The 26,186-nt window shown below is 39.4% G+C and overlaps 1 protein-coding gene across 1 annotated transcript; it reads right to left on the bottom strand.

Moving 5' to 3' along the window:
• Window positions 1-344: 344 nt before the first annotated feature.
• On the bottom strand, window positions 345-25,281 carry fbxl16 (F-box and leucine-rich repeat protein 16). Its single transcript, XM_015060375.1, has 7 exons — window positions 24,878-25,281; window positions 13,093-13,810; window positions 8,352-8,594; window positions 7,921-8,186; window positions 7,280-7,364; window positions 6,132-6,195; window positions 345-5,752 (listed from the first exon to the last, which is right to left on the bottom strand). Exons 2-7 carry the CDS (start codon window positions 13,801-13,803, stop codon window positions 5,604-5,606), a joined length of 1,518 nt encoding a protein of 505 aa, XP_014915861.1. The 5' UTR covers window positions 13,804-13,810; window positions 24,878-25,281; the 3' UTR covers window positions 345-5,603.
• Between the last annotated feature and the right edge of the window lie 905 nt (window positions 25,282-26,186).

Here is a 26,186-nt window from a genome sequence, read left to right as displayed (position 1 = left end):
TTTATAAAAATCTTTTTGAAAGGATTCCAATCGAAATCATCCTCATGATGAGTGGAAGTAAACTATATTTATTTTTATTATTATTTAAAACCAAATTCTTGCATTTCTCCAGAACATTTTAATTCTAACAGACAAATCAACTTTCTAAACTTTTTGTAGTTTAATTCAACATCACAGATCTGATTTTGTGACTTACTATCAGCAATTCCACAGCAAAAACGTTGCTCTGGAGTTTGCCTGATTCAAAAGTTGAATTTCTTTAGAGGTCCTCCACTGCCACCTGGTGGTCATTAGCCAAAGTAAGTTCAACTCCAGCATCAAAACACAGAGACACAAACATCTATCAGTTTCAACAATGTCAGTAAATTGTCAGTTTTTATTTTACTGCTTAGTTAAACTTGTGCTGTACAAGGGTTGTAACAAAATAGTGACAGATGACCAAAAAGACTGCAGACAGTAATAGAAATGATTTGTCTTAGAAAATGACCTGGGGTGACGCTCCGTAGAAAGGTTAGTTGTTTGCAGCTACGAAATGACTGTGCATGAGAGCTCATGATATGTAAACAGACATGTGAATTCAGTGGAAGCTCATCAAAGGCAAAATACAGAAAGCACAGAAAAAAAACAACCCACAGTTGTGTTTCACACTGGGAGTCAGCGTTGGAGAACACAGGATGAACGGGCTAGGGCCGATGAAACAGAAATATTAGTCATCCTTAAAGACACAACATTTTACTACTATATGTACCTTCAAAGGATTATTCAGAATTTTTGTTGTGAGAAAGGTCTGTAGGCAATTAATACATAAATCCATCGACCTGCTATAGATCCCAAAAAGACTTAATTTATTATGAACCCAGATCGGATGGTCCTGGAGGCTAAAGCTAATGGCTAGTCAGAGTGGTACCAAGATGAAGTGAACCTTCAGTGCAATCAAAAAGTCTCAATTGTACTTTATAAACCTAGAACTATTGTCATGTTTCCATTCTGTTATTTATATTGGAAATTGCAGCAATAGGCAGCACATCACAAATGATCTTCCTATGGCTCTGTAGGCAGAGATGTTGTCTTGTGATCAGAAGGTTGTAGGTTCAATTCCAGCTTCTTCCTGCCAAATTGCCTACCAGTATGTGCCTTGGTGTATAAATATCCTGGGTGAATGTGACTCTAGTGTAGAGTTTTAAATTCAGTCTGTTTACCAGCTGTGAGGAAACCAATGCCTGAAACAAAAATTGTTTGCTTAACTGCTATAGTTCAGTTTTTGTTATGCAGCCTTAAGACCGGCTTTACCGACATGAACTTTTCAACTCCAGTATTTGCTTGCACATAATTTCAGTAAAGTCCACAGGGTGTTAAATTAAAAGGCATAGCAAACAGCAAACACTGATTTGGTTTAGAACATAATTGGTGTTAAAAAACTTTGTTCTGCTTTCTTAGTCAATTCAGTGCTGAACTGCCTGAAGCAGAAGAGCATGAAAACAACTCCATGGCATTCTGTTTATTTTAGAGATGGACGAACACAGTTGCAACTTTTGTGACTGTTTATGTTCACATACATGTCTATTCACTAATGTTGTCTTAAACAAAAAAGAATTAATTAAAGTTGCAAATTAATTTGATTCCTATTTTTAAAAAAATCTCAAACTCATTTAAACCTGAATTTTAACAATTTTAACAAGTTTAACCATTTTAACGTGTTCCATCACGTATATGTGCTTTATATTGATCTGGTCTCTGTAGTTCAGCTCTCCCTGTCTCCCACAGGAAGTCCAGTGGTGATGCAATGCCCCCCACGTCCAGTTCCAGTCTAAATAATCATGGTGGTCCCTGAAAAGATTTTAAAATCCTCCATGAATCATTATGAACTCCACTTTAGTTTTCCCCTTCTGGGATTAGCCATGAGTGTCAGCCCAACCAATATAATCTGGATTTACACATCAAATGAATTTGTCAAGAGGATTATCTACTACAGGTAAGATACTAACTGCTCATATCATCTTGTCTGAACTGCACCTAAAAAAAACGTGAACTATCCCTTTACTGAGTTCCCAAATAAACCAAGGACTGAAAGTAAAAGGTTGCGCTGAAGCCAGATTGCGGGATTATCTCCGGGTCTTCCCCACGTTTCTTTTTGCTCCAGTAGTTTTGTCAGTAATAAGCTTCCATAGAATCCTCAGAGATCTTCCCCTTTTCTAAAAATTAGACAATGTAAACATTGCTCAGCCATGGCAGAGGTTGAAGTAACACATTATAAGTTTTTATGTATATCACACTCTGTATTTTTGCTGCCACATTCAGCACAATGACAGTAAATATAACATCACAGCTGAAGATCCCATTATTCCGCAGGGAGCAAACAGCAATACAAAGTCGACACAGACTTGCACAGAGGAAAATATACTTCAGTATTTTATGAAGATTTAAAAACTTGAAGTTACTGGTCATGATGTCAATGGCGTCCAAGAGTTTAGATCATTTTGCTTAACAGGGCCTGAAATGTCACAACATAAATAATAATAATAATTATATTGTTAACGATAATAATAGTAAACAGCAATTATTGAATAAGCTCAATTAAGGTCACACTTGAAGCAAAAGCTGAAACAAAAGAGTCGAAAAATGCCATTTTCAATAAATAAATTCTAAAAATAAGACACACATTTATTTAAATAAATAAATACATGAATAAATAAATAAATGTCTGTACACCAATGAGATGCTGAACGTCTAGAATTAGCTGTCTCCAGGCAAAAACATGCGTGGGGTTGGGCCCCCACCCTGCTTCACGGCGCTCAGCACTCTGCTGCCCGACTCTGGTCTGACTCCATCAGGGAGGACAGAGGAGCGCCGGTGGACCCGTCCAGAAACCAAGATGGCCGACTCCCAGAGTAACAGGAAACGTTACTGCTTTTCCTTTTTTGCCTTGAAGCAGATATATTTGAGCATGTCTAATGTCTGGGAGACTCAAAGCTTTAGTGATATGGATTCATGACCTCGGCTGTGTTTCGTTACCAGCAACAGGGCCTTCTGGCTCAGACTCTAACTCTTTAAAACAGTTAGGCACCGTGGTCAGAACCCACAAGGAATGACTGGTCAGAGTTAGGTGGTCTCAGAGACCCCACTCACCACTACCTTCTATATGCACATTTTCCCTGAACCTCTTTATCCAGCCATGTTGGGTTTACTCCCTTGTTGTTAGAACATTTGTAGGAGGTTATTTTCTGTGTTTATAAGATGATTTTATAAACTGTCTAAGGTCTGCACTTATCATCGCAAGAAGCCTTTCCAGTTCGCTTCTCAATCAAACCAGAATCAATCAGCATAAAGACTTAAAGGGCCAGTATTATGTGTTTATCATGTAGTGCCATTTCACAGCACAATCATGTAACTATGTTAATTTCATTTGTTATAAAAATGCTCTACATATAAAATATAGCTTCAAAGTAACTTGACTTTGTAATTTAACGCCTCGAAATTGGGTCTCTGTCTCTTTAAGATTCGCCTGCTGCTTCCGAAACATCCAAATGCAAATGTCTACATTTTCTTGGGTAATTTTGTCTTAATTGCTGCTCTGAGTTTGTTGTTCTTTTAGAAAATGAGCTTTTTTTTGAGACGACTCCAAAGGCCAGATAGCGATTAATCAATCACAAATACTTCAATAATCAATTAATCTGATTAAATGTTTCAGCCCTACTGTAGACAGGACAAATATTCTTCTCTGTACCTTTACTTTTCTTTTAAAGTACGAGTGAAGCCTTGTCTTAGAGTGAATACTGACATGCTTAAGTGTGAAGTTTAAGGTTTAGATTGAATCACTCACAACAGAGGACTCTTCTTCTCAAACCTTTTTAGTTTATAGTTTGGAAACTTAATCAGTGATGTCCATTTATATCTGATGGCTGTTTAGATGTTTATTACCATTTATTACAGTTCATTCCTTCTGGGAGCTTACTTGGTGTTCAACATTTTGGTTTTTCATTGTTTTGTCAGTGAACACACCAGCACAGCCAGATTCCACTATCGACTTTACTATTATCCACTTTGTAACAGAACCATGTCATAAACATCCAGAACAGAAATATATACCACACAAATTCCATCTCACCTTCGTTTTTCCTACCACTTCAAAGCCTAATGCCAAAAACAAAAAACAGCCTCTGATTGTGGTTTCTAGAGCGAGTCTCTGCCTGTTGACGAGACGTTCTTCTAATAAACACTGAATTCACCGAGCCTTCGTATCATCTGCTGAAGAAATCTGGCTTTGCAAACTGCATCCCCCCCCCCCGGTGGTGCTAGAAGCATCAGAGCCACACAAGTTCAAATGCTCTAAAATAACACTAACATCAGGTGTTTTCTGATTAGAAAAAGGTGAGAAAAAAAAATAAAAAATCAAAACCATTGAAACGCAAACCTCAAGTTTGGAGGGGGTGAAAAAAAATTCTTCGACTGAAAATCCTCTGCTACCTGAATGTGTTTAGTAGCTGCAGTGCAGATGTGGCAAAAAAAAAAAAATGTCACTGAAAGTCCCGAAGCGGATCCGTCTGCAGCGTCTCTACACCCCCATGTCACCGTCATACGAAAACAGAGGAGCCCATAGATGATTGCAAGAACCAAACAAGTCAAATAAGCGTGCAACTACCCCTCACGTACCCCCACAAAAAAAGCTGATGTAAACAGTTGTTTTCAGATCTTCTTTTGACTTCTTTTATGTTTATTTGTCTCATTTGTTTCTTTTTTTTGTTTGTTTTGTTAGATTTTTTTTTTTTTTTTGGATTTCAGTTAAGACACAGAAATGGGGGAGTAAAAGGTGATCCCGAAGATGGGAAGCTGTGAGTCAGTGACACACACACTTCACACACAGAAGCAGGGAGAAAAAAAAAGAGAGATATTAAGATGGTCCGTCCTTATTTACTTGGTGGTTTTCTGTCCAGAAATGCAGAGTCTGAAACTGAGCGAGAGGAAAGGAAACCTTGGATCCCTTCTGAGGAACAAAAAAAAAAAACGGGCAACAAGGGGGATATTACAAGGAGAGATGACACGTGTCAGCACTCATGATCTTCAGGAGTTATATTTGCTTTACTTACATACAGTATACGTTTTAGTGTGTTTGCAGTGTATGAGCTTATGAGTTCAAACAGCTAAAAAAAATCTTCATCTCCATCGAACAAAAAGTCTTTAGCCTCCTCTTTCCCTCCTTGTTGCATGTGGGGCGTGCACACTCTCCCCTCCGCGTCCCTTTTTAAAAAAACTCCTTCCAAGTCCACAGAGAGGCTTTCTCCTCCGACTAACAGCCTTCTGTTGATTGTGAAAAAGAAACTTGCTGTCAGACAAGACGTCACACCAAGCTCTTCACGCCACCATCTTGGGGCGCCATGCCTCTGGGCGTGGCATGTCCCATCCTGGACCTTCCTGCCTCTCAGTCTGCCTGCCAGCGAGGGAGTCCGTTCAGATGGCTGAGGAGGGGGGCGTAGGGGGGCGGGTGAGGAATGGGCTGGGAGGGGAGAGGAGGAGTGATGCAGGGACAACTCGGTGTGAAAAGGACGAGGACGGGTTGAGGAGGAAGGTTGGAGTACGGCGGTCAGTCTGATGAGGGCTGGGCCGTCTTACTCGATGACCATGCAGTGGGGCAGGTGCTGGGCGTAGTACTTGAAGAGCTCGGCCGTGGCTCCTGGACAGTTGGTCAGCTCCAGTTCCTCCAGCTCCTGCAGCTGGATGAGACCTGACAGCCCGGTGGTGGTCAGCAGGGGGCAGCCTGGAGGCACAGAGGACAACAGTCAGCCCAGCTGCAGCCGCCCCTCCCTCACCTGATGCACAACAACACTCATCAAACAGCATCAGCTGGTTACTGCAGCTGAGCAGGGATCACCACAGCTCACGTGAGAAAAGATCTCAGCATCTGCTGCATAATTTAACAGGTTAGTTTTTGGAAACGATCACAAAAGCTTTAACGAGAAAAGGAACAACGATTAAAGCTGTAGTGTGTAACTTTTATTTAAAAAAAAATACATATTTGTTGAAACTGTCACTGTGTTGTAACAGTATGTTATGAGACGGATTGCATTTCACATTTAGACTTTACAGTTCCATCATGCAGGACCTTTTTGTGGGATTTATAGGGAAACAAATCATACCTGCCAGAGACAGCAGGCGGAGGCTTCTCATTCCAAACAAATGCTGCAGACCAAAATCCTGCACCTGAAAAACACAGAAAGTTTTTTTTATGATTAAAGACCAGGCTGAGAGGAAACATGCAGTATGTCTACAACCTGATTCTTTCCTAATTTAATTCCAACCACAAGTTAAAATATGTCTTCTCATGACATTTCATGGGAAACCAACACAGAGTAACCCATAATATTAAAGATGCAATTTCTTACAAATAAAATGATCTTGGTCTGGACTTTGATTAGGTTGATCAATAATTCTTGGAATAATCTAAATTAATGAGTTACAACCACATTTAATTTCCCTTTGGGATTAATACAGTATTTTTGAATCTGAATTTGACTCAATTCTGACCAGCTTTTCCATCCAGCTGAAGACATCTCCACAGCTTAACTCTGCCACTACCATGCTTCACTATGAGGATGTTCCTTTCAGAGTGATGTCATTATGCACCAATTTGATTCAAGTAAAAATACATTAAAGTTTGTGGGAGCAAACTGACAAGATGTGGAAAAGTTCCAAGATGTGTGAATCCATTGTGATGCACTGAAGCTGAAAGTGGTACATAAAGATCTTTTTTTTTTTTTTAATCTAAACTTTTCCTTTGTGACTCTTTAGCATGAAACTAAAGAAACAAATGAAGACAGAAGGGTTTGTTTAATAAACTAGAGGTCATATATAAGATAATTCTTGTGAGAATTATCTTATATAATTCTTACAAGAATTATATAATTCTTGTGAGAATTATATATAAATAGCCATTTATTTATAGCCTAAATAAATGGCTATAAAAATTAATAATGATGGTAATAAGTGGAGGCTTGTTATGATAAACTAACATTTATCTACAGGTTGTACAATTTCTTATGAAAAATGCACAACAATGTTATGACTCTAAAGCCATATAATGACTTTTTTTATGCTTACCAGTTTTTTACCTACATATTTTCCCAAATGTCCTGTTTACAAATGTAGCACCATGTTGTGTTATCACCCTGTAACCACGGTAAGTACAGGCTGCTGTTCACAATGCAGGCCTGAGAACATCTCCAGTGGTCGGCTTTGCGTTTTGTAATTTCTTTCTTGTTTTGTTCCACTTCCTGCTTTGCATTACCTGACAACACCAGCGCAGATAAAGGCTTCTTAGTGAGGACATGGTGGACAGGTAGCCCAGCCCCGTGTCAGTGATTCGCACACACCTGCAGAGAAACACAACACATCATCATCACTGCAAGTCAACTGGAAGAGCTTTGCTAACAGTTTGAGTTTAAATTGATTTAACTGATTTATTTATTTTTTTGCTTTTTACATGACTTTACTTTTTAACAGCCATCATAATGTTTTTGAGATTGGAGATATTTTCAGTCAGAAGGCTGTGTTGACTTTGGTCCTTCTTGGCTATCTGGAAGCTTCGGCTCAAAAAAGTTGATTTTTTTTTTTTTTTTTTTTTTACAGAATACCGGCTCTTTAAAATGTGAAAGGGTAATCAGGTTTTCAGATTTTCTGATTTATATTTAAAAAATAATGCACTTTCCAATAATCAAGGGGCATGAATACCTGTGCAGAGCAATGTACAATGTTTATAATTACTTTTTTTTTTTTACAATATAACTTAAGATGCCTGTAAAAAAAAAAAAAAAAAAAAAAAGTTCGTTAAAGACTAAAATGAAAACTGATGTCTTCATGTTTGACTTGAGTTCAGGTTCTGACTTCTTTTATGTGGATAAAAGCACAAAAGACCCCAAACTCCCTGACCTGTCTAGCACCAGCTCCTCCAGTTTGTGCAGGTCGCAGGCGATATACTCCAGGGCCATGTCTGTGATCCGGGGGCACCAGGACAGGTCCAGGCTGCGGAGCTTTCGGAGGTTCTCGGCCACCAGCTCCACGCCGTCGTCTGTGATCTTGGAGCAGCCTGAGAGGCTCAGGGCGGTCAGGTTGGGCAGGCTGTGCACCATGTTTACCACGCCGTGGTTGGTGATCTCCCAGCAGGACTGGAGCCGTAGAGTGTGGGTGGTGTAGCCCTGTGAACACATTTTCATTCTGGTTATGTAACTTAATCAGGAGAGAAATGACCAAGCCGGAGCGGGATGTTTAGCTTTGTTTTCTCTCATTCCTCCCCAAAAAAGTAAGGGAACAGTAAGTGAACGCAGACAGCGAGGTGTGACGCTCTTGTTTTGACAGGCTACCTGTTTGGCTGTGAAATAGGCCATGGCCGTGTCAGTGACGTGGTAGGCCTGCAGGCTCAGCTCTGATAGGTTGGGCAGGAGCTGGGAAATAGCAGCGATGGCGTCATCCGCCACATTGATGCAGTCACTGACGCTGAGGGAAGTTAGCCTGGCATTGAGACTGGACCACAGGCCAGCTTCTGTGAAGTCGTTGCAGCCTGACAGCTCCAGGTGCATCAGGCCCTGCATTTGCTCCAACATGACCTGCAAAATAAAGGTCAACACATCCGGCATCATGGCTGAGACACTGATACGCAGCACAGCTGAGCCATGTAAGCAGAAGAATGTCATAAAATGGATATCTTCAACTCATAACTGTAACTGTAAATGCTATATTCTTTCTATGGTTGTAATGATAGTAAAGTGTTAACACTGCAGCCCTTTCTTTCTGGGGTTGAAGCTCATCAGAGGTTTGGTTGCATGTTTGCAAAACTTATTATAGGTCGTCCTGATTATGTATTTATTTATCTGTAACCTGTCTGTAAATGACAGGAGGTTTTAACATGCAATTGGTTTCACCATAATTACATTCCAGATATCTGAAACTGGTTTGTGTAATAGGTATTAGGTCTAATACCTATCAGTAAATTAAGATATCTCTAATTATATTTCGACTACACAATATACGTATTTATATCTCTAAATACATTCTGACTGGTAGAAATTTCACCAAATTTACCATTTTTGTGTAAGTTTCAATTTTATTTTCTTCTGCAAAGATTTTTTGATACTGAAACAGTTAAAACATTACAGTACAACATACAGATTAATCACTTTTCTTTAGAATAGTGATTAGTTACTATTAAAATATATTTTCTTCAGTTAAATTAAGCTAAAAGAAAAAAATATTTTCTATTACTGAAAATATGATAAGATCATCTTTTTATGTGATTTTGTAGTTTTAAAAAATATTATTATTATATATTTGTGTCTTTATTAGTTGTTGCTGATTATGATGAATTTAAGATATCTACAACAAATTACTATCTGAAACACATATTTCACATATCAACAAATAAATGATGACTAGTCATAGAATAAATCTGAGATATCTCACTTTTTGTTCTGACTTTTCATAATCCCAGTTAAAGATGTCTTGAATCACACAATAATTCAAGATATATTAAGCAGATTTTTAGATAAACGATACATAGATTTAAGTAGTGCAAATTATTAAACTGTAGATATACTGAAATAAAATAACTAGCCTAAAGTAACTTAAAAATGCCCAGAGCAGCAATTTTGACTATAGTTCAGATTCCTCTTAAGATTTCTGCAAATGAATGACTTAATTAGATGCGTCAAATCACAGCAGAGACAGGGCAACACTATCAAAGCACTTCAGCGAACTGCTCCACAAAAAAGCAAAGAAGATGAATTTATTAAAGATGAATCTACCTAGCAGTGTCAGACAGAGTCAGGACAAATGGCCACAGCTGTGAGTGAGTTCAGTGCAGCACAATCATAAAGCATAAAGACCATGTAATAATGAAGTGCTTTGTAGCTACCAAACTATTTGGAAACCACCAAATGACAATGTGGAAAAATGTTTTTGATATTTTTGCAAATTTGACTAAACATAGAAAACCAACAACTCAAATTTACATAAGTATTCGACCCTTTGCCATGAAACTCAGAATTGAGCTTTTTCCACTGACCATTCCTGAGTTCTTATGTAAAGTCCACCTGTGGTAAATTCTGTTGATTGGACTTGATTTGGAAAAGAACACACCTGTCTATATAAGGTACCACGGATGACAGTGCAGGTCAGAGGTCAAACACCAAGCATGAAATCAAAGGAATTATCTGTACACCTCAGAGACAGGATTATGTTGATGAACAAATGTGGGGAAGGATCCAGAAACATTTCTGCTGCCTTAAAGCAGAGCGCTCAGTGGCCTGCATCATGGTTTGGAACCAGCAGGACTCAGAGCTGCCAGCCGTCTGAACTGAGCCACTGGGGGAGAAAGGCTTCAGTCAGGGAGGTGACCAAGAAACCGATGGCCACTCTGTCAGAGCTGCAGCGTTCCTCTGTGGAGAGAGGAGAACCTTCCAGCAGGACCAACCATCTCTGCAGCAATCCACCAGTCAGATTCAACAAAGCCAGAGGCTGGAACTGCTGCCACAGGTGGCATATTAAGCAAAGGCTGTGAATACTGTGGAGATTATCCTTTCACAAAAAGACTTCTTCCAGTCTTTTTGAGATTATGGGGGGTATTTGTTTGAATTTTGAGGAAATATATACTCTCAATATAATCTGGAATAAGGCAGAAAGATGTGGAAAAAGTGAAGTGCTGTGAATAATTTCTGGATGCACTGCAACTGGGAGCTGATGTTGGCACACACCTATTCCTAAATGACTGATCAGTATCAGGAATACTGAGTCCTGATCAAGAACATTCCTCTGTATAATCCTCCTTAGACTGAAGGGGAGCAGCAGCTGCTTCTGGATGTCATCATAAAGTCCTTAATACACACCTATAAGCTTCAGACCAACAAACTGTTATAAAGAAAATCTCACTTCCCAATTATTTTTGAATCTGCTGCTTTTTTTTCACAGCACCTGCTGACTGCTTTTCCTATGGGAGCAGTCAGGATGCAACTGATTTTCCTCAGCAGAGTGTCATCACTAAAGCTAAATGCCATTTCTTATGCACTAGTGCATTTGAGATTATCTACCTTCTAAAATGTACCTTTCAGCTCCACCAGGGAGATACTTTGAGGGACGTTGAAATAATCAATTTATATAATTTACAGAAAATTTTATCTGATGATCCAGAAGTTCAAGCTTTTCACCAAAAGACAAAAAGAAAAACACATAAAAACAGGAATGTCCATATATAGATAACACTGCCAACAAATCCAGCCTTCTCCATGGCAACCACTCACTTATCCTAGAATAGAAACCTAGAACATTACGTATGGAGAGCCATCTGAGAGGATTTTTTCAAAGCATGATGTGCTTTTGTTCTCTGCAATGAAATCTGACAGTAAAGATCACAACAATGAAGCAATATAAAAATGTTTATGAGAACAAAAATTCATGCTGACTCATTTTAGTGACATCTGCCCTTCTGCTTTGGTAAAGAAAAAAAAATCTGCTGACATGAGCAGGAGTCCTGCTTCACACGCAGCACAGCTAAAAGTTGAAACTACACTAGCCCTAAAATGTAGGGCTCCTGTGATCTGAAAGAAGTGTTTTCATAGCAAGAAGTTCACACAGTATCTAACAACACATTTAGCTCACTGGACACGACACTAGAATGAGACCAACGTTCTGGGAAAACCAAGAGACCCTACGCAGGTTTTGCAAATCATTACCTGGGATTTTAAACCACTAATTCAAATGATAAATTAAAGCCAATAAAACGATTTAAGTGTTTTGTTTTTGGGTTTTGACAAACAAAGGTTTCATAAATCTCCAACCGTGTTTTAAAAATGACTGTTCAGTGCAGAATTATCCCGTTTCAGACTGATCCGTCTATGTGCGTTAGATTTTCAGTGGGAATGGTCACATTTCAGCCAGACTCATTAAAAAGTTTAAAAAATATCATTTTAGTTTAGGAAGCTTAGTAATTCCTTATAAGAAGCTTCATTGTCCCCAAAAAAAAAAAAAAAAAAAAACATCATCCTTCTATGATATCGTCTTCTTCGTGGTTTTCGCCAGCAGTAACATTCTGGTGTTGATCACATGTGATGCATCATGTGATGTGAAAAAAAAAATTTCCATTTCAGTTTTGCGAAAAACATCTATTTCAGTACGGCTGAAAAAACACCTCATCCTAGCACAAAAACCTCTGATCAAAAATGTGAATTTGTTCCAAATTGACGTATTTCCATCAAGCTAATTTATTTAGGTAATTTCAACATGAGCAATTCTATGGCAAATGGAAACACAGCTTCTGTCTACAAACCAGTGAAACTCAGCAGTGACTCAAGAAGGTGGCCTTCCTTCATCAGACAGTCACATACTGACCACCACTGGATAGCATTTCAATAGCAAGGCAGGTTACACTTTCACAAAATAATATTGTGACTTTCTAATTTTCAAAATCTCATACCACAATATTTCATTACACCCAGGCTGGCTCACTCTATGGAGCTTTGATCTTTTCTTTGATATCTCGGTTAATCTGTCCTTATACTTTCTGAAAACACTAAGTTAGCTTTCAACAAATGTAAAACAAAAATCTATCTGCCAGCTGGAAAAAAGAGCAGAGTGCAGTCAGTATGAGACAGCTGCACAATTCACAAACAGCAGATCAGACACTGCCAGCAGAAAAAAGAAGAATTAAGGAAAAAAATTATGCATGATAAAAGTGTGTGTGGTCTTGTATTTGCTACATTTTAAGGACCATTTTCCTAAAACATACAACGTTGTGGGGACCGGCTGCTACTATTGGGCCCAAAGCCCGGGAATCATAAGATGTTCTGTTTTTGAGTTTGGGGTCAGGTTTAGGACTGAGGTGTGAATTGAGTTTAGGTTGGGGTCAGGATTAGTCTATAGAAATTCATGTAATATTAGTGGAATGAATACAAAGATCTTGTGTAGATGGACAGACATACTCTGTGTGTGTGTGTATAATACAGAGAGAGAGAGAGATATCACTCATACCTGAGAAGAGTTTCAATATTACTGAAGAGTTTAAACACTGATAATGACAATGATGTCATTATTAGAGAACATCAAGAACAAGCTTACCTCCAAACCAGCGTCTGTGATGGTTGACCTCTTGAGGCTGAGAGAACGAACCCCCTTCTTGGACAGTGGGTAGTTGTCGATAAACTCACAGATGTCGAGGTCCGAAACCCCCACTAAGCAGAACGACTGGAAGCCCCGCAGAGCAAAGGCCTGCAGACTGACAAACTCCTTCTCCCCATTGGGTAGTATGTTATAAAGCTCCTTGGCATGCAAGATGGGCGTCACCCCCTCCCAGAACTTGGGCTGGTACAGCACCTTGCGCCATGTCTTGCATACTTGTGCCAGCACACATTTTTCTGCCGTGGTGAAGTACCAGAGTAGTCGGTTGAGGAGCTTCTCATCCAGGACCAGCTGACGCTCCAGTAGTATGGGTTTGGGCAAAGTGAGGGGGGGAAGCTGACGAAGAGATGGCTTGAGCCCCACCAGAGGCTTCCCTGGCTCAAGGTCAGAGGGCAAGAGAGGTGCTGTGGTATGAGGCATCCCGGGGTTGTCCAAGTGATGCAGATGGTGATGATAAGGAAGAGAGGACGGCGGAGGAGGCAAGATGGAGGGCACAGAGGAGGACTGGCATAGGCGGTTCTTAGCAGCAGGCGTCCCCTTGGTGATACTCGCACTGCCCAGACCGTTGGGCTGGCTGGGGGGCAACTTCACCATACCATTGCGAGTCATGCAGGGAGACTTCAGCTCACTGGGGGTGGACATGTTCAACATTGGGAACCTGCAGGAGAAAGGGAAATACAGTCAGGCCTTCTGTCTGTAGGCAGTTAATACAAATGGTCAAATTCACATAGTTGTGTCTGTCAGGACAGAGTAGGTTACTTTCGCAATGCCATCAATAGGCCTGTCACGATAACAAATTTTGCTGGACAATAAATTGTCCCAGAAGTTATGGTGATAAACAATAATATTGTTGTTTTGAGACCATTTTCAAGTAATATAATGATAATGGCATAATAATGCAAGAACACATTGTGAAATATCAGTAAACCTTAAATTCTAATGAACAGTTAACACTAGAACTGTAAGGCACTGTAAATATCCAAAATAAATGAAAAACAGATTAAATGAATAATGAAATATCTTTAAACAAAATTGTCCTTCACAAAAAGGGTTAGTTGAGACCAAAACACCAGACTGAAGACTTTAGTCGTCCAGTTTTTAGTAGAAAGAGAGAAAAGAGAAAAATAATAAATCAAGCAAATGGAAATTGAGCTTGTTTTAATTTAGAATAACATATATCATTTTATGTTATATTCATGCTGAATGATCTGGAGAAAGCTCAGTGCCTTACATGCTCATTCTCTGAGTGCCTCCAAGTGGTCAAATCATTTTTAGCAGAATTAGTCAGAAAGTAGGTATATAAGTTAGAGACAATCTGGCCATTCATCATACTAAGAGGAGTTGAATCTTTATATGTGCAGAATGAGTGTCTGCATGATGTAGCATGAGACTGGTTAGTGTTGGTAATGAGTCATGGAAGGTTTGTTTGAGAGCTCTTGTGTTGATTATGAAGTTGATGTGCATGTGTATATTTAATATTATATATAGGGTGTCACAGAATTGTGATACTAATCCATTGGAACATTTGAACATATCAAAAACTTCAATGGTGATAGAATTGTGTTACAGTGTCCAAATTTGACACCATTTTCTCAGAATTTTAGAATTCAGGGTGCCAACATTCACATGGCCATGTCATCTTCATTTAGTTTTTTATTTCCATGTGTTTGACATCACTGGAAGGCTTAGAATCTACACTTTCAGAATCTGTAAAACACCCCAAGTAGACTTGTTCCTACTTGCTGTGACCCATCACAAAGGAGTATGGAGTTGGAGCATTATTTATTTAGGGATGCAGATTTACCTACTCCATCTAAACACAAGCCAGATATGTAATGTTGGAATTAGTGTATTAGAATTACATTTCACCTCTAAGGAAATTCTATGCACAAATAATTAGATATACTTAGCCTTCTTTTCTTCCACCAAACCCAAATATTTCATTCAATCCTTTCCAACTAAATTTGAGTCTTTTATAGGGAGGATTTTTAAACAAACATTACATTTACACAGGAACGTGAGGCAGGAGGTGGTGATCTTCCTGTGAGAAACTCACACTATAGAAGTAACATAAAGAAATTTTGGACAGCCTAAATGTGATATGAAAGTGAAAAAGGAAAAAATAAAGAATATATAAATTTGGGTGCTATCTTATTGACTTTACACTGCCTTTCTTTTCTATCAGGCACATACTCAGACTCAAAAGCACTTTTCTCAGGAAGATCTAAGTGGTCCTAGCTCTGCCTCCTACCTTCATTTCCTGTGAAAATATTTGTTAAGTTTGATGAAAATAACTGCAGTACAAAAAGGCAGACAGCTAAAAAGCTCATAAAATGGACTTCACATAAGTGTGTCACAGCCATGAGGGTCTATGTCTTGTTTTGTCTTTGTCTGATGGTTTTACTTCTGGGTATGCTGATGTTCTACAGTTCTGTTCATTTTCTCTCTTATTATTTCTTAGTTTTATCACTGTTAGTTCATTTCTTGCTAGTTCTAATCTGTCTAGCTTTGTTAGTTTATTCTTGAATTCTACTTTCTGTACATTTGTGTCATTTAGATAAATATGTAAAAAAAAAAAAAAAAGAAGACATTCAACCCTCTTAAAAATATAAACCAGATAGACTGGAGTGGAAAAACAACAATGTGAGATTCTTTCTAAAAGCCTTGCACCACTGGTGCCCTTCTGTTGTAACTAATCAATGAAGATATTCCATAAAACACATAGAAGAACTGCTGAAATCACATTTTCCTATTGCTTTTATAATCAAAAACATTTCCATTTTGGTTTTTAAGAGCTGCATGTTGGTCTTTGGGCTGCGCTGCTCTCTGACACTCTGCATGATGACACCCAGTAGCGCACCAAAATCCAGATTCAAACTGGACGTTCAGCATCACTTTAGCATGCGCAACTTTTGTTGCTTACTTTGCATTTTGTATTCAGTCCAACACATGACCTCAGGGACCAGGACGTTGACACCATGGTGTGCAACCAATTTATCTGCAGCAACTATTTAGTGCTATCATTTTTAAAATTATGTCAAAAAGCGGCAAAATTATGTACTTTCCAGGCACAGTGAGCCATTTTACAGCATAATCAAGCAACCATGTTACCTTCAGTTGTTATACACTAGCTTCATATATATCAAATATGACTTAAAGGAAAATTCACTTGGTAATTTAATGTCTTGAAATTGTGAAGCAGAAGCTTGAAAATTTGGAAACTGCAGCTCTGAGGAGGAGCTGAGCCTCGAAGGCGAGGTTAAATCCACCCAGGTGTTTTGCGCAGCTGAATGGTTGCCATGGAAGATTAAAGGATTTCTCAAACATGATGAACCAAAGCAACAGTTTAGGTGTATTTTTAATGAGGCAATAACATAACGTGATGTAAAGCTCAAGAAAGTCAAGTTTACATAACACTGCCCCTTCAAGATAATAAAAACTCAGTTTTTGATATAAAAATATCACCATTTGTTAAAACTATAAAACAAATAGTAATTCATTGTTGATGTACACACAGAGAAACTCCCTGCCAAACACAGGAGACATGTACTCATTGTTTTACTTTTAATGAATATTTATTTATTATATTTCTTGGTGTTACAAACTACATGGATTGAAAGTCGGATGGATTACTGACAAATACTGACACTAGATATCACACAGGGACATCAGTCATCAACACTGATCAAGTCAACAGCAAAAACACAAGGTGCATCATGAAGGCGAGTGTTTGAGTCCGGTGAGAGATTAACATACTATAAATTTGTGGCTGTAACATGACAGAATGTGAGCACTTCTGCCAGATACTGTAAACATAATTATTGAAGGAATGAGGGACCTGAGGGTGAAAGCTGTCTGTCCTCGGTTCTAATAAGAAACATTTGTTGTTTGACTGGAAACCAGACAGCAAACAAAGGAGTCAAAGGGTCGAAACAATCATCGGCTTGCTGCTGAATGCAAAGCCTGTCTTTTGTCTCAGCGCTTTCAGTGGAGGTGGACAAAGCATCCGAGTGAAAAGACAACATAGTGTAAATGAATGCTGGCCTCATCTAGCCTGTTCTCTATGACCTCATGGTATCTGTAGCTCATAGGCTCACACTGCTCCGTTACATAACCTGCTGACTATGGACCTTCTCTCTCTCACACAGACACATATACACACGCTTACACAATAACCCAATTGCTTCATATAAGTGATCACAAAAGGTTATCACAACTTATTTCCACTCAGACCACGATCCAGCATCGTTTACTGTTTTATCACTCAGAATAATTCCTGTGTTCCTCCTCTGCTGCTGCTGCTCAGTGGCTCTGCATCCACTGTAGCATAAACAAGCCTCATCCATTACATAATACAGCAGCTAGAACTGCTACAGCAAGCACCATGAAATGCTAAAGCAAACACACACCATTCCCGTCAACGTCAGGGTACGTCCACAAGAGACCTGAGGGCGACAACATGCTACAGGCTGCTTCATAACAATTTTTTTTTTTTTTTTTTTTTTTTTGCAGGATGCACATTTACAGCAAGAATTTTTATTGCTCCTCTTATTGTGTTATGTCAGGGGCCTGTTTCAGAGTGGGAGGCAGGAGCAAACAAAGCATCTGTGGCCTCGATTAGCAGGTTGCTACCAGCAGAAAGGAAGGAAGAAATGACACAAAAAATACTCGGATATGAAGAGATTTTCATTGAAGAGCAAAAAATACTGAACCGACAGCTTTAGGCATAGATAGACATGTGATATTTAATGTTTGTATACAAATTATTTATAGGGAAAATAAAGAATGAGTCTTGGTGTTAATAAGGAAGTCACAGTTCTCCTCTGCCTCCGTCTCTGAGTATCTCTACCAGCCTCCTCAGTCACACCCACCCTCTGCATGCGCTGCAGTGCAAAAGTATTTTCACTGTCCTAGTTTTGTAACCACCGGCTAACACATGACAGCAGCTGTGGCTACCAGGTTTCAAACTCCATACGAATTCTAAGAAAAATACTCGATACCTTTTTAATATCTCAGCAGAATTTTTTGTAGGAGGAGAGTTCTTTCTTAAGAAAAGAAAAAAAAAGTTAAATATATGATCAATTTAAGGCAAAACCAATAAGTAAGGGACACCTAGTTCCTATTTTAATTTTTTTTTTTTTTTTAAAGTTACAAAAACAATTTCAGAGACAATTTATCATCCATAAAAATGTGTAATCGTAACAGGCCTACCTACAACTATAACAAATCCCGTAGGTATGTGAATGGAGCCTGCTCCTGGGTGTGTTTACGGAGTAGAGAAACGTTCTTCTGTGACTGAGTCAGTACCAGAGCTCATCAGGTCTGACCTTAAAAGTTTGAAGAACTTAAAATAATTCTCAGTTTGTTCGTCTCTCACTGTCAATTCCATGAAAGTGGCCAGTTCTGTCTGTTATGCCACCTTGTGTGGGTCAAAGGTCATGTGTATTTGAATGTCTGTCTCAATCTCATCAGCTGTCAGATATCAATACAAAGTCACCATGTATCTGTGTTCCTGCCCGGCACCTGACCCCTGATGTAGGGAGATGGAAATGGGTCAGAATGTATTGATTTTGATTTTTTTATTTTTTATTTACTAATATTTACTAATATTTACATTAAAGTTGGACAAAACAGCCCAAACAGAAGACATATGGAAGGTGGCAAATACTATTTCCCACTTTTACAACTTCCAGGTTGTCTGTATAAAAAAGTAAAAATGAAAATATTGTTTTTTTGAAAATGTTTCTGAGATTGGAGTTGCCTCTCCAATCATCACTGCTCCCAATAAAAATCATTGTCCTTACATATCTGCTGGGTATTTGCATGCTTTATCATATATATAGTCTAATTTTTAAGGCACAAATACACATTATGTATGTCTTGGATTGGAGTCTGCTGTTTCTTATAACTGAATAGTATTTTTATGTTATAATTCAGTCCTTACTGTAAGTATATTATTCTGATGCTATTTGTTAATACATCCGTGAATCTTTTAGCCTCCATGCTGCTGTGACACCTACACTTTCCCCTCTGAGGGACAGTGAAGCAGTGGCCCCTAGCCCCGGTCCTGAAAGACCAAACATGTCCTGCATGTCTTAGATGTTTACCCACTCCAGCACAGCTGATTCCAGTGCTTGCATTACCTCCTTAGCATGCCACCAAGTGTGGCAGAAGTCTGTTAATCACCCATTCATTCAACTCATTCTGTTGTATTCTACTCTATTCTAAAGATGGCAGAGGTCTACCTTGACCTTAGCTTCATCCTTCAGAACCAATTAATCTGACATTATACTATATGAGGCCTCCCAGAGAATTATCTATTGTAGTTAAGATAATAACAGTCTATAATTAACAGAACACCAATTCATAAATCCTGAGCAATTACTTTTAGATTTGAAAATCTGCTTAGCTATGTTTCTCTCCTAGATGAAGCTACTAAATGAGCAGCACAGCCACTAACTTTTGACTTTAACATAGAAAGTACTCCAGCACGCTGAGACACCGTCTGGTTACACTGCAGGTTTTTTCCTTTTCACTGTCGCCACATGCATGCTTGGTAAGAGGGACTGCTGCAAAGTCAACAGCACAAGCGATTGTCGCTATGCTCTGGTCCAGGAGGAGTGAATGCTGCGAGTCAGTGACTTGATGCAAAAATACTGAACCATTTTTACATTGTTCAATTTATCACAATACTTTCTGGGACAGTTTATTGTCCAGCAAAATATGTTATTGTGACAGGCCTTCTCTCATGCGTTCAACTCTGACAACTCTGGTTGCTGTTGCTCTGCCCTCTGTGTGTGGGCGGAGCTACGGCAAGCAACAAGCAACCCTGCAGACGTTTATGACCACAGAGGCAGACATCGACTGATTTTTTTCCTAAATAGAGACACTGAATAGATTGACCTTCTGGATGTTTTTTTTTTTTTTTAACTGTAATTTCAACCAATCCACAATGCAAAAGTTTTCATATTCCCTGTCACAGCATGATTTTCCCACCACCATATTTCACCATTCGAATAGTGTGTTCAGGGTGATGAGTTATTGCTAGCTATAGCATTAGCATAAAGGTAAATAGTTTTTTTTTTTTTTTCTTACTTGACCGGCACAATTTTTTATTTGTAAAATTTTGTGTATATAATCTGTAGTTTTTGACCTGAATGGGACTCTTTAAACTCATGAAGGCCGTGAGAGCACAGCAATAAAAGCAGTTTACCACTTTGCTCCATTAAACTTTCAATGTCAAAGAAGAAACATCCTAACAATGACATGTTCATCACTCAGAAAATGGTAATAAGGTCATTTCTATTTTGCATAAAGAAGACAATATGGGCAAATGGAAAACACGTAAGACAGATATTGGTTTTTCCATGACCAAATGTCCCACAAGTTCATCTTGAAGTCAGTAATAACAAAGGGAAACAAAACAGGAACTCCATCACAGACACTGCATTCCTCAGATTGGTAATTGTTGAAGTTTATGACAATACAATTGGGAAGACATGAAAATCTAGTTTTCCAAAAATCTAGTTTTCCAAAACCATCACCTTAAAGTTCGACTGAAATCTGGAGTCAACCACATGGACATGCCACATACTTTCTGGAGAAAAGTTTCATGGTGAGATGAGACAAAGACTCAGCTTTTTGGCTGTCATTACTGGAAGGGTTCTCGAAGGAATTAATCAGTTGATCAATCAGTTACACATACACAATATCTGTAACCAAAGTGGCTAACAAAATAAATGTGTAAAGGGAAACATAAAAAAGCAGATTAAAAATAGGGTAAAACCAGAAGTACCACCACATTTTCAGATTTTTAGAAGCGTTTCTGAATGAAAAAAATATTTGATTTTTAATTTTAAAAGGCCAAGTTCTGTTATAAATTGAAGATCTAGTGGAAGCTGACTCTAGAACCGAGGTGAGTCCAACAAAAAATCTCAGTCCCCCATGTTTGTACTCTGTCCATGGAATTATAAGTAAATATAAAATATTTGACGTCGAGGACCTGGTAGAGAAACACACTCAAGTGGTTAGGTAAGTGGGAGCAGGGCTTTGAATACAAATACAAAAACTTCAAAATGTATTTTAAAGGAAGCTGATGTAGTGTAGTGAAGACAAAAACTCAGTGTAATGTTCCTGTCTGGCAGAATCAGTCAAAAGGAAAGCTGTTGCGTTCTCAACAAGGAGGCGACTCAGGGATGACTGGGGACCCAAACCTAGCGAGCACTGCACCAGTTCATTCTGGAACTGAAAAAAACCATGAACAACCTCCTCCAGGCCAGATTACAACAGATTAAAAAAGGCTTCACCTCAGTTAGAAGGCAGACCGAACTACATGCAATTTGTTTGCTAAATTCTAAATTTTTGTCAAATGTGACCTCCAGGAAGGCCCAAAACACATTTGCTGCTAATGGTATAGATTCATTGCACAAAGTGGCTGGACTAATCAAAAGAACAATTTCCATCAACTATCTTCAACTACCTTCAACCAACTCAAACATTGGGTTATGACATCAGCATGTGAAGGTGTAGTGATGAAGGACAAAGGCTAACAATGAGCTTCTTGACCTCAGCACTTTAGAAGAGTTGTGGACTTTGCTTGCAAGTCAGATTCAAGTCAGGAAAGCAAGCACTTTATAAGAGGGGAAACTGTTTGAAGCCTTTCAAAATGTCCAAGTACATAACAGAGATTATTTGAGATCTGATGTACCAGGTCTTAAAGGGAAACCCAGCCATTCTGATCCCCAAAGCCAGTGACCCTCTCTCTATCACAGTCTGTTGGATTCCATCAGGTTCTCAAAACCAGGAGGGTTACGTAGCCCGTTCTTTAGCTTCCAGGGTTTTCTCCCAGTGGACATCACTGGGAAATCAAGGAGAACCACTAGTCATCCCGATCAGATGTCCAAAGCACATCGATTGATTCCTGGCAAAGATGAGTAATTGAAGCTAGTCCAAAAGTTTATTATAATTATTACTTTCATTTTTTGATAAATATATTTCTTTTTTTTATTTGTGCTTTTTTATCTTATCTTCCTTCATGTTTTCTGAGGCTCCTCTAGCGGCCTCAGAAAAACACTGCCTGAGTATTTTAAAAAAAATTCTTGTTTTACACCCTCAATCAATGTTTTACATAATCATTGTAGTTTTAATTTGCTTAAACTAGATTTCAGAAAAAGTGGCCTTGTATAGTAAAGAGTAGCTAAGTACTAGTAAAGTCATTTACTGTTGACTCACCACTCAGTCATCTGTCAAAGGAAGTCGATTCTCCTCAACTATTCCCTAACTTGGAAGTTCTTTGTTTGGAAATATGTGAGGATCCTTAAAGGGGCAGTATTTTAAATTGACGTTTTTGAGCTTTACTTTATGCTATAATATCATTCCCTCGTCAAAATTGCCTTGATTCTTACGTGCATGTTTTAGAAATCTTTTAATCTCCCATGCAACCATTCAGTTGTGCAAAACACCTGATGGAATCTAGTGCTGCCTTCAACGATGAAGGAGGAAGCTGGAGTTTCCAAGCTGCTGAGTTTCCACCTCACAGAGCCACCCTGCCACAATATTCCCACACTCGGCTACTTCAGACTAGCCAGAAGCAATTAGCAAACACCTGGTGGAACTGTAGCAGCTACCTCTCAGTGAAATGCTGGTAAAAACCAGCATTAAAGGGCTAATAGATTGATCTTGTGATAACTTCCAGAAGATGGAGTTTTAGAAAGAGTAGGAGTTTTTAAAGAGATTCGGCCAATTTTTTTAAAGGTCTTATTGGCTCTTGCTGCCTTTACTTGACAGTGGTTAGACAGGAAAGTATAATGTGAGATGAGGAAGACAGGTGGCAAAGGTCACCAGACCAGGACTGGAACCTGTGACGTCCACATGGAGAACTAAGGCCTCCACACGTGGGTCGTGCTTTGCCCCTGCACCACCACAGGACCAACAAATGCCCATTTTAAAGGCAATAAATAAAGTCAATTTTTTTTTTTTCAAATCTTATTTGATATATCCAGCATTTTATAACAACTCAAGGTAACTTGATTGTGCTACAAAATGATTCAATGTGGCTGGTAAACACATTATTCTGCCCTTTAAAAAAAAAAGATATTTCTTATTAGATATTAGCATACTAAAAGGCCATCTGCACAATTAAAAGTGCAGCTAAATGACACATTCACATCATTTAAGACTTCCAAAGTTATTCAATAAAGAGGAGAATTCAAAAACAAGAAAATTCCATCTAATCGCAATGTTTACTTTTGAGCTATAATTACATTATTCTACATTTCTTTTACTCTTGGGCCTCTCACAGCAGGACAACAGACACACAGGACAAGGAACTCTGCACACACTCAAGGAAAATTTGGAGACCAATTAGCCTAACTGTCATGTTTTTGGGCAGCACGAGGAAGTTAGAGTACCTGGAGAGAATCCACACCTGCACTGGGAGAACATGCTAACTCCATGCAGAAAGTCTCCCAGCACTAGTCAGAAGTACTGGGTGTACTTGTTCTAAGTACTAGCCAGGACTTAGAACAGTACTTGGAGCGCTAAGTTGGTGGTTCCTTTTGGTTTCCCAGGGATAAGTACTGGGTTAGTAACCAGTACTGAGAATGAAAGTCAGAGGAACTTTAAAAGGACTACAAGAAAAGTCGAGAAAGTCTTTTGGAGACTCTTCTGGACAGCTGTAAGTTCCAAGATAAATATTCTGCATAACAACCGGTAATGGTGTCAGACTTGGAAAAGGCCAGGAGGATTCTCACCTACAGATGAAAAGAAATCTGTTAGGATGTTCATGAAGAACCCAGGAACCAACAAGGCTCAAGCTCAACCTGACCTGCAAACTGTTGGGACACAGTCCACAGTGCCATGAGTTTACAGGCATGATTTTTGAAAGTCGATCTGAAATTTATTATTTAATCTAGCCACATAGAGAAGGGACGCTTTAAATACATTATGATAATAAGTCTTACAGTGTAGACCAAGTATGATTGAAGTGGTTCAGGTGTTCTCTTTTTGGAAATCAAAATATTCTCCCTAATTACGACTGTAAGAGGGAACCCTCAAAATATCAAGAAGCTTCACACCAATGAAGAGAGAGTAAACTTCTGACCATCAAGAGCTCCTGTGAAAAATATCTCAGTGTTGAGGAACAACTGAACCCCCGCCTGTCACTACACGCTCATGCTGTCTGCTTGTTTTGTGATGCTAATCAGTTTCAGTGCCTTTAAAACTCTACAGAAACCCCGAGAACTTCCAAGGCGACCAGAAGAGCGGAAGCAGGTCCGGCCCTGAGCAAGAGCAGAGAGAGCTGCAGAGCATCGACACTGAAAATCACTCAGTGGAATAAAAATATGGATAAATTAGAAGGTGGTCGAGGAAAGGATCGCGTCACTGGCAGACGCTGACGTCATTGTGTTTGTTAATAATACGCAGCTCGATGCGGCTGATCAGCAGTCAGTCAGTCAGTCAGTCACCCAGAGGCCCTGGCCGCGTACACAAAGAGGCGAAACACCCAGTCCCTTTCCCCGCTGGAAGCAGCCCCGTTCCTCTGCAGTCTCCTCCGCTCCGCCAGGGCACAGGAGCTGCAGTGTGGATGCTGCTGCCATCACCCACCACCATCCATCACAAACACACACGCACACACATACACACACCCACACTCGTATACACGTTTCGCATCGGACACATCCTCCTATACGGCCTTTCGGTTCCTAGCATCCCTGTGAGAATATACCTTTCAGATGAGAATTCACTCGGGCATTAATCCATGATCGGCTCGCTGCTTCCGGCCGTTTAATCACGTTTTCTCCCAAAATGCTGCGACGCAGAAAAAGGCCGAGGGAAATGATTCTAAGGGAGGCAGTCCCGCGTCCTGTCAGAGAGAGCCAGAGATGCGCCTTCCGATCCCATAAGAAGCACGACGGTCCACAAAGTGCGGGGAGCGGGCGTGAATCCACAGCCTCCCGGCCTGGAGGGAGCCCTCGGTGCGCGGCAGGAGAGGCGCTGTGCGGCGTTTTCAGTCGGTTAGTCCTCCATAACAGAGCGGCCCGTTCTGTGAAACACACTCAGAGCGCACAGCCGAGCAGCGCTGTCTCATTTAAACAGATAGAGGAGGGGAGGGCGACGGTAGAGGCGCTGTGCAGATCCGCTGCTTCTTATGCAACCTCAGCAGCAGCAGCATCTTCTGCTGGGGAGAGAATTCTGTTCAAATGGTGGATTTACCTGGATTAATGTCTCAGTGAGCCTCTCAAGCTGTTACATTGCAGAATTACATTGACTTTTACTACGGAGGTCATAATCACGAAAAAAACAAAACAAACAAAAAAAAAACAGAATAAATAAATAAATGGCTTCAAAAATGTTCTCAACAAATGGGGGAATAGAAAAACACACCAAAATTAAGTTTGTTTTTATTTTTGTTCCATCTGGCACAAGCCTGTTTTTCTTTCTAACAGTATTTTTACCTCAGATTTAGTTAAATTTATTACATTATTTTTTTAATTTGAATCGCATTTATTTCTTTGATTAATTTTCCTCCTTTTCACTCGTGTGTTTAAAGGGGCAGTATTTCGTATATTATAGCTTTTTTTATTAGCTTGATTCTTCTCTCATCAAAAACACACCTGGAATGTTTCCTTGATTCCTTCATGCATGTTTGAGAAATCCTTAAATCTCCATGACAACTATTCAGCTGAGCAAAATCCCTGGGTGGACCTAGCCCCGCCTTTCAATGACAAAGCTCCTCCTCCAAGCTGCATTTTCAAGCTTCTGAGCTTCTGACACAGAGAGCAACCCTCTCCCACTCAGCTCCTTCAGACTAGCCAGCAGCAATTAGCAAACACCTGGTGGAACTGAGCATCTGCTGAGCTACTTCTCATTGAAATGCTGGTAAAAAACATTGATACAGGGTTAATAGAGGAGCCATGATGTGATGACTTCTTAAAGGTGGAGTTTCAGAAAGAGCAGGAGTTTCTTAAAGAGACAGAGGCCCAATTTCAAGGCTTTAAATTACAAAGTCAAATTTATGATAATCCATACACACA

The sequence above is a fragment of the Poecilia latipinna genome, unplaced genomic scaffold (assembly GCF_001443285.1).
Source record: "Poecilia latipinna isolate Pla-1442-1.1 unplaced genomic scaffold, P_latipinna-1.0 Scaffold1705, whole genome shotgun sequence".
NCBI lineage: Eukaryota > Metazoa > Chordata > Actinopteri > Cyprinodontiformes > Poeciliidae > Poecilia > Poecilia latipinna.
This window is presented reverse-complemented; position numbering and strand designations above follow the sequence as displayed.